The sequence below is a fragment of the Anticarsia gemmatalis genome, chromosome 3, assembly GCF_050436995.1.
Source record: "Anticarsia gemmatalis isolate Benzon Research Colony breed Stoneville strain chromosome 3, ilAntGemm2 primary, whole genome shotgun sequence".
NCBI classification, from domain to species: Eukaryota; Metazoa; Arthropoda; class Insecta; order Lepidoptera; family Erebidae; genus Anticarsia; species Anticarsia gemmatalis.
The window spans coordinates 10,644,362-10,653,728 of NC_134747.1; the positions used below are offsets into that span (position 1 = coordinate 10,644,362).

Consider the following 9,367-nt stretch of genomic DNA (forward strand, 5'->3'; position numbering starts at 1 on the left):
TATAAAAGTTATAATTATTTTATTGAAATAATAAGTAACGCAGTAATTTGTTGGAATGTTTCTAAACTTAAAAAATGTTACAATGTCACAGACTTATGGTGTATTGTTCACATTACAGAGTGTGTGGTTAGGAAGGTGAAATATGTGTGCGCAGACGGCGGCGCGGGCAGCGCGCACCTGGATCACATGGACGGCCTGCGCACTGGCGTGGTGCGCGTACACCGCGGCCGCGCCCGCCGACCTGCGCACTCCACAGACCACGGTCCCCGCCTCACCCACGCCCACCTGCGAACCACTTGTGCTCAAAAACATGCCACCTATGCCACCAGTATGTATTCCTGAAATGAGTTACACTCATACAAAATTACAAAAATATCTGAATTAACATATTAAAGAATTTGTAAACGACAACCACATGTAAAATTGTAGAATGTACGCGAACATGAGACAGCAGTGATGCACACGGCACGTGCCCTCGCCGAGCTGGTGCAGCAGGGAGTCGCAGATGAAGACCGTGCTGCCGCCCTCGCCCGTGCCGCCAGCCGCGCGCCTCTCGTCCCCCCACCCGCGGCCGTCGCCCTCGGCGCTCCGCAACTGCACCTTGGAGTACTTTATATCGCTGAACCACCTAAGCTCGTCGTCTTCCAACAAAACAACTCCGCAACCTTGCGTCAGTTTTGGAGAACTCTAGCGTCAGCGTGGAATGCAACTACCTCTGTTTGGTCAAATGCGTGGTTCTCTTGTGACAAAGATGGTGAAGGTTGGTGGGGCGGTGTTGCTGCAGCTCGTGGAGCAGGGCCGGCGAAATCAGCCGCCGCGCTCTTCCACCGTTGGCCTGCTCTACCTTGTGAGGAATCTATGAATGCTTGGTTCGGGGGAGCTCCTCTTTGCGACACTGCAACTACAGATTGCGAAGCAACACCGGCATTTGGTTCTGGAGATAAGAGAATAGAGGTATATGGAGACTGACTAGATTTAAAGAGTTAAATAACAACATAAAATGCTGTATTTTGAGTATTAATATGTTTTTTCAGTATCGGTGCAAATGCCGCGATGGACATTGGAACACCGGCGGCAACGGTTGGCTGAGCGGCGTGACGTTGGTGAACGATGGCTCTGTCCCACTGACTTGTACTCCATGTGGAATGGGCAGCGACTCCACGGCCTGCCTCGCTGATGCATACCGTGTTGCACTTCTAGCAGCTAATTTAGCAGGAATGCTTCTATGTCTTGTTATTGGACTTATCATTTTTAAGAAGAGAAAATGTAAAGTAAGTTAAAATCTTACTGATAGTTTGGTTTGCTGTAATTTAAATCGAGCAAGGGATTTTACATGGATGTTTAACCTTTTTACAGGCTGTAGCAATGGGCATGTGGACCGTTCTGGAGGTGGTCCTACTCGGTGCACTCCTTATGTATGGCTCCGTGAGTATTACGGACAGTATTTATTTTGATATAAATAATAAATACACAGAGTACAATCCACTTGACTGTTGTCCTATCTGATTTGGACTATGTACCTAAACAAAGTTGTCGGCAAGTTGCAAACATTTGAGAATGTGTAGTGATAGAATGCAATAAGATAATTCTTAAGTGTTTTGTTTATTTTTTGCGCTCGGTTTACGTAAAAACCTTAAAGTGGCTAGTGTCTTATTGCTATTAAGATAAAAATTCAAATCTATTTGTTTTGGTCAGATGTTTTTCCACACAAAAATGCTACAATTATAATTATTTAATGCAATATTTCCAAACTAGTTCATAGATGATAAGTAATAAAATGTAGTTTCTCAAGATGAATGCAGATCGTTGACAGATAAAGGCGCCAAAAAGATGAATTACTGTTGTTTATATAAATGTTAACGTAGGCCACCTACGTAGTTGTAGTACTCCAAACTGTCAAGTGTAATGATAAGATTAATAGAAAAGAAAAAACAGGAGATGAAAATCGTCGCCCGTGTTCAGTATCTACCTATTTTCTAAATTTATTCGCGTGTGGGGATATAAAAATTCCAAACTAGACAATCTATTTTAATAGCATATCACCAACCAAAAAATATCGGTACACTTCCACAGTACTTCCACACCGATATTTTATGCACAATACCCGTAGATTCATGATGAGTATCAGTTATCTAATTCTAAAGACATCAAAATTGTCAAAACATACCAGTGTTTATTTAGGTACTTACTTTTACAATTTATATTAATTAAAATTAACATATAAAATGTTTTGTAATCAAATATTAATTCATGTCGTCGTTCATTACAGGCTGCATCTCAATACATATCGGTGGCAAAATGGCGGTGCGTGGCGGGTGCGTGGTTGCGGGAGCTCGGCTTCGTCGCGTGCTACGGCTCCGTGGTGCTGCGGCTGTGGGTGCTGCTCGCCGAGTTCCGCACCAGGAAGGCACATCGATGGACACCCAAAGATTCCGAGGTAATCTTAATTAATTTTTAGATTTTATTCTAAACTCTGGTGGTAGAGGCTCGGTAGTCTACTGCTCATGGCAGATCACGAGTTTCTGGGTTAAATCCTCGAGTCAGGTTAACTGTTAAGTGCTCGCTGCCTAATCACTGCATTGTATGTGATGTAATCTTTGCAATATTGTAATTCTAAACGAATATATTTTATGACTGCCTCCGTGGCACAGTGGTTTAGGTCGCCACGCCGAAAACCATTGCTTCGGGAGGTCGTGGGTTCGATTCCCACACGGAGCAATTATTTGTGCGATCTACAAATAATTGTTTCGGGTCTGGTTGTGCTTTGTGTCCGTTGTTTGTATGTTTGTGTAATGTCACAAGAGCAATTCTTAGTGCGGGAGTTGTCTTTTTTAAAATAGATATATTTCTGGAAATCTGTTTACAAGAGAAATAAAACTGGCTCTACCAGCATCCATCAAGGCATCAACTATTTTAACCCATTTTCCATGTTCCAGGTGTTAAGAGTGGTGGGTGCGATGGTGTCGGGCGCAGCGTGCTACCTGGCCGCGTTCACGGCGACGGCGGCGTGCGAGGAGGACGAGCGCGGCGGGTGCGCGCGCGCCGCCTGGCACCACGTCACCGCCGCCGCGGAGGTGCTGCTGCTTGCTGCAGGGCTACGTATCGCGTACGCGGCCAGAAATGCCAATGTTCCCTTCCAGGTAAAATTAAACTGTGATGATATTTTCCTTCGGTTTTGTATTAGGCCTGAAACTGCGTTAAGTACACGCCCGCCGCGATTCCATACAAAACTTCAGGCTTTGGGGTACTTGATCGAAAAATTTTTTTCTATCAAATATTTAATTAATGATCTAAAAGAAAATATTTTTTATAATAATTTATTATGTAACTACCTATACCAGAAGTTTGATAACTATCATGTTCTCGTAATTCTGTATGCAAGTTTCTCTCCTCTTTCAGGAACGTGGTTGGCTTGCAGCGGCACTTTGTATTGAGGGTATATGCAGTGTGTGGTGGCGATTGCTGGCTGCGAGTGCAGCAGGCGCAGCGCCGGAGCTGTGGCCGATAGCAGCGGCGGCACGGGCGCACCTGTCCGCCGGCGCAGCACTCGCCTGTGTACTGGCGCCGCGGTTATGGCATGGGTATCGTGCGAGGTCGCTCGCACAGGAGGTTTGATTATTTTCCTTTTAGATCTAATCCCACCTAAAAAATGTAAGCAAATGGTAGTCGAAACCTGTTCTGTTATTCATTAATTTGAACTTGTGGGATATTTGACGCCGCGAATATCGCTTGCGTATTAATTGTTATCAGGCGCAAGCTCACTCTGTTTAGAAAGTGATTAGTAAATTATCGTTACGACTTCAAGGTATCTCGTCGCGGTCCGGCCGAGGGTTTCGGTGCTGAAGGCGAAGAAGAGCCGACCTCCGAGGAGGTCCGGGCCGAACTCAAGAGACTCTACGTTCAACTAGAGATCCTCCGCAATAAGACCCTCCGAAGAGATAACCCGCATATCAGCAAGCGCAGGGGAGGCAGGAAACCGCCGCATCGACGGTTCTCCCTACAGGTACACTTATACACCAGTGAGACCCATGAGAATCATTTTATGACATCAGTTGTAGGGTTCACTTATTCACGTTAACGAAAATAAAGAGAAGCAGGGGTTTGATATAAATTGGGGAGCATAGTTATAATAAATAATATATCCTACGTGTAACAATGTAGTTAGTAACTAAATTGAGAAAATTAATTCGAGAAAAATAGTTACTCTGAAGTACATTTTAGATTCTAACTTGTTCTCCACCTTCAGTTGGTTTGAGACTCTTGTAACCTTTAGTTGTTTCGGTTTGTTTCTGTTGTTCCCCTACAGCCTTAACCTATTCTGTTATGTCTCCTTTTAATTGTATACGGTTGGTACTTAGTGATTAGAATCAAGATGCCTTCCTAATTAACTGTAGATATTTCTGAGTTAGACCTTGCTTCCAAACTAAAATGACCGACCTGATGTGTTAGTAATGTGACTAGTGTTTAGGTATTTTCAATCCTCGTATATCGGTGTTCTATCTCCACTCTCATTAATTGAATGTTTCATCTTCCATCCTACACCGACTTTAGAAAAAGGGCAGCCGTGAAAAGGTAAGGAAGCGAACAAGTACATAATGTATCGCATGCGCACTGACGTGGAGCACCCGCATGACCCCTGTGGATGTCCGGCCTTGTAGCGTGCCGTGTGACCCCCGCCCCGCGACACCCCGCGCCCCGCCGCCCCCGCCCGCCCCCGCGACCCTGCACCGACCCCGGCCACCACGCCATCTTCTGTCGCTATGTTTCAGATCTCCGCTTACTGTGCTCCCGGTGCCCGATTAAACCAATACTATCGGCAGAAACGATACTCTGAATTTTATTCACGTGGCACTCTCGCTGTTTTGCCTTCGGTCAGATCGACTCCGGCCGAGGGGACTAAATGTTATTTCAGTATTTATGTCTGTTTTCTCAAATGTGCGGCTTCAGTCCCGGTTGTACTTAGTCTACTCTGTTTCTTTTTTGCAACAAAATGCTATTTTACACGAAACTTGTTGATTTTTTATGATCGAAAATATCATATAACATACGATTCGTTAACTTGAGCCTTCAATTCTGTTTTCGAGCAGTTAAGCGTTTTGATAAGGTAAGAAAAGAAATCAACCAGTTTCTAAAGTCGACCGATCAGGCGTTCTATACCGTGGTTGGTGTGACGCGCAGGCGCTGCAGGCGCGGCGCGGCGGCAAGAGCAAGGCGGCGAGCGCGGCCGAGGCCAGCGAGGCGGGCGACGCCAGCCGCACGCCCGAGGACTCCGTCTGCTCCAACGAGGGGCCCAGCCACTACACGGACGCCGACACGCAGGCGTGATCCCCGGCGCGGCGCGAGCCCTCGTCGTACCGCGACGTGTACTTGTGACGGGGGTCTCCGCCGACGAGCTCGCGCGCGGGGTCGTCCGTGCGCGAGCCGGCGGCGGCTCACCTCCGAGATGTACCTGGATTCGGTACGGTATTCGTACTCGTACCTCTCACCCCGAAGCAATTACAATTTTGCGGAATTGGGGCTCGTGAAACTGCGCAACACGATTTCGGGTGATGCGACCCCGTATCGTTGAACTTTCAGTAGGGCGTTAGAATGTTGATTATCCACTTAAAATCATATTTTAAAAGCGAGGCCGTTTAACTAGTGAGTTAAAGTTAAGCTGCGACTAATAAGATCGACCTGCCCCATCTTAAATATAAGTCCCGGGGCCTTCGGGGCTCCGGAGTAATTAGCAATCGTCCGTCAGTTTAAAATGACAACACAGGAATTGATATTGAATTAATACAATATTGCTATATCTATTTGTTGTGAAAATGTAATATTTATAAAATCGTTTTCAACATTAAAATAATATTCTTAAATGTCTCAAGCGACTATCTATTGACGTTGAAACAATAGATACTATTAATGATTAATGATGTTAAACAATACTAAGGTATTTTGTTTAATGAACAGACCAGTACAATAAATATACTAGTCAAAGAACTGCTAAGGTTTCTAGAGAATTATTTGAGTAAATATATGATATATTTCATGTCCATGTACAGACTACATCATGTTATGTTGTTAATATGAATCACTGTGGGGTATCACCCGGAGTGTTCGCGTAACAACTGACATGATGGTGAGTGAAGCGCATGTTTGTATAGTTGATAGGAGTGGTTTTCTATCTTTACTTCCCTAGGATTCGTGTACTGTGTATCTGTCGGTGTATCCCGGGATTTGCGTCTCTCGTGACGTAGCTTCATGTACCTTGTTTGAGGAATATGTGTGAACTCTTTATGTGGTATATGACCCTTAGCCAATATTTACTTGTAAATGGTCATTGCCCTAATCGTCTATAGATATATATTGCCTATTTTCTATAAATTTTCAATATCTCACTGTTCAGTATTAATTGTACAAAATGTACATTTATTTGATAAAATACATATAATTTAGGAAATTGCAAAAAAAAATGTGGTTAAAGAATTTCTTCACAATAATTGTTATTACTTAATATTTTCTATAGTACAAGGTATAAATGATGTTAGGCATTCCATCGGATATAGTTATTTTGATCCATATTTGGAATCTAGTTGGTATCTATATCTTAGAAAGAAATTATTTAAGTATAAGAGGCTATTTGTTGATTTATTCTAATGACTTACACTTTTGTATTGTAAATATAAAAGTATAGGCGATTTGAATGTTACCCAATAATTGCGCTTTATTTCTTGTCAAATGTATCTAAGCTTAGGAAATTATGTACCTATATCATGTGCCCTGTGAAATATCTTATATCTCAAGAGACTTCGTCTGTTATAGCAATACTAATTAATAAAAGATTTATTCGTGTTTATTCGAGAGAACTACAAATTTACATACATATATCAAACAAGGACAAACTGCACTGCCTCGTCACAACTCAGACCTTGCTGAATCGTGCTCGTGATTGTACCTTCTTGTTTCGTAACAATATAACTTGCTACTCGTAGTATGTGTTTCAGCTTAGTATACTACCGGTACTTGCTCACTCATACTGACATGAAGATTAAACTTTATAAAGAAAGTTCACATGCGATGCGGAACATGAACTTTTAAAGAGCTGCCTCAGTAGGAGTGGTCGATTGTAATGTTACATTCTAAAATATATTTGAACATCACATTTACAATGCAAACAAGCAAATTATCGTCAATAAGTATTTTTTGTCTGACAAGCTGATACCGTCATGACAGGTTTACACACTGGAAGACTCGCTTCTTCTCAGTCGCTCATATTACATTACAGACGAATGCTTTCAGTGAGAAATCTACTTTAAATATATTGAAACCTACATGAGGGTTTGGCACGCTCATAGTCTGTTTCTCTCCTGCCGTGTGAATCTTTTTTATAAAGTGAGACATAATATAACTTGTATGCTAATCTGTCTAACAAATTGTTACCGGTTTTAGGGATCAAAGATTTAGTTATACAATAATATTTACTTTAATTAGCACGGGTACTAGTTTGTACGGATAATTGTAATGATCGGAAATAATATTTTGGATCATTTTTACGCGCAAATATAATGCAATGTATTGTGTTTTTTACATTTTATGTAAATGTTATTTGTTTACATTTTTATTAGCGAGATAATAGAGAAAGTTGTAAATATAAAGCTAACATTTTTATAGTGTCATACGCATTATTTCGTTTAAGTATTTATTGATGAACGTTGAGCTTTGTTCAATGTTGGCGGTGCGCGAGGCGATATGGCCCCCGTATTGGATTATGAGTAATATAACAACATATTATTTATTGAATAAATGACAATATTCATAGTGTTTCGTTTTATTTACACCCTAACATACCCTTATGAGTCACACTTTGTAACTAAACTTGAGTAGTTATATTTTAAACAGGTACCCACAGATCAAAAATAAACAGCTAGGTGTTTACAGAACAGTCAATGCCTAAATCAATGTCAAGTGAAACTTCTCTCGTATAACATTTCATATCCTAGACTGTAAGTAAACAAGTATGCATGTTACGATTGCTTCGACCTTCACATTACCTCACCCTCACCCACTGTACCTACATACTGTATACACTGTAGTGTATGTACATTGTACAATGAACTTATATCGTAATCACATGCATACACTAACATTTACATTTCGTTTACCATTCATACGATATTGGAAACTAACTGTTGCAAACTGGAACAGTTTGTAAAGAATGAACCAGCTCGTACACGTTTGATAAATTCTACAAAATATATGCTCAAGGTTTATGAAAATGCTGATAAGTAGTATAATTAATGTAAACTATGGATTGATCTGGTGATTGATCAATGCTATATTGATAGTATAGTCAATTGAAATACGGTCATGGATTATTAGGAAGACGCCTTAGTTGCCAAGCAACGGTATCCAGCTACGCCAATATTACGCATTAGAGCAAAATAATTTTTATTTTTTGTTATTATTATGACGGAAATGTCGCATCGCGGCGTATCGTGGCAACCTACCGACGAACACCAGAACACAAAGAAATACAGGCCACCAAGATGACAAGGATATTTAATTTTAACAATAAATGAAGATACAGTGATAATGCGGGAATTTGAGTTGCAAATTACTCAGGACCTGATTTAATTAACACTGGATGGTGTAACAACAGAAAATGTCAGGTGAGTAAGCCTTAACATTACGAGGTGAACATATGGGATTCGAGAAACCTATATGTTTTCAACAAGTGTTGATATTTATGGGGGTTAACGACCTCTTCACCCAAATACGACTGTGTACAATTGAACAAGGATTTAGGACTCGGCTTTACAAAATTGCTGCTCCAAATTGAGTCAATTTCAGTAGAGTAGCAGTAAAAACCCATTTAAAATAAAGTAAGTGAGCTAAATACGATGTAGGACTAAATAATATTGCGTTTACAAAAAGTCACAATAGTAAGCCCTACGAGGTCTACGAACTTGCTACGAAAGCTACGCCTACAGAAAATATGGATCCTATTAGAGCCTTTCTTTGTTCTTATCAAGTATTTATTATTCTAGTTACATGGCCACTTTACATTGAATTTATGTTTTACATAAAATACTGTGTTTCTACGTAGATACGGAACTACGTTTGATTTATTGAAATCGACGAAAATAAAGTGATTAATAAATCTTTGGTGAATCATAGTTACCCTATATTTATTTGGAGGCGATATCAATGAGAACTTCCCAAACAAAAACAACTTCTATGACGACAATAGGTACAATCCTATTCACCTACTTCTTTTAGTAACGGAGACAAATGACCTTCGGGAAAAACGCGGCTACAGCTCTGAGTCTACGTCGGTCGTTTATATTCTAGCTTATTCTATGATTTTTTCGCAATATCACTGTCT

General features: G+C 41.1%; 1 protein-coding gene across 4 annotated transcripts in view; it reads left to right on the plus strand.

The window, feature by feature from the left end:
• The window catches only part of smog (G-protein coupled receptor 158 smog), a 34,896-nt gene extending 27,103 nt beyond the window's left edge, over positions 1 to 7,793 (plus strand). For 3 of the 4 annotated variants that reach the window (XM_076136514.1, XM_076136513.1, XM_076136515.1), the window contains 10 exons: positions 119 to 328; positions 430 to 954; positions 1,035 to 1,271; positions 1,357 to 1,425; positions 2,270 to 2,437; positions 2,937 to 3,140; positions 3,400 to 3,609; positions 3,806 to 4,003; positions 4,552 to 4,572; positions 5,179 to 7,793. In XM_076136514.1, the coding sequence (XP_075992629.1) occupies positions 143 to 328; positions 430 to 954; positions 1,035 to 1,271; positions 1,357 to 1,425; positions 2,270 to 2,437; positions 2,937 to 3,140; positions 3,400 to 3,609; positions 3,806 to 4,003; positions 4,552 to 4,572; positions 5,179 to 5,325 (1,965 nt within the window). In that variant the 5' untranslated portion in view covers positions 119 to 142 and the 3' untranslated portion in view covers positions 5,326 to 7,793. The remainder of the gene's footprint in view (positions 1 to 118; positions 329 to 429; positions 955 to 1,034; positions 1,272 to 1,356; positions 1,426 to 2,269; positions 2,438 to 2,936; positions 3,141 to 3,399; positions 3,610 to 3,805; positions 4,004 to 4,551; positions 4,573 to 5,178) is intronic. The other variant, XM_076136517.1, reaches the window with a different exon arrangement.
• Positions 7,794 to 9,367: the final 1,574 nt, after the last annotated feature.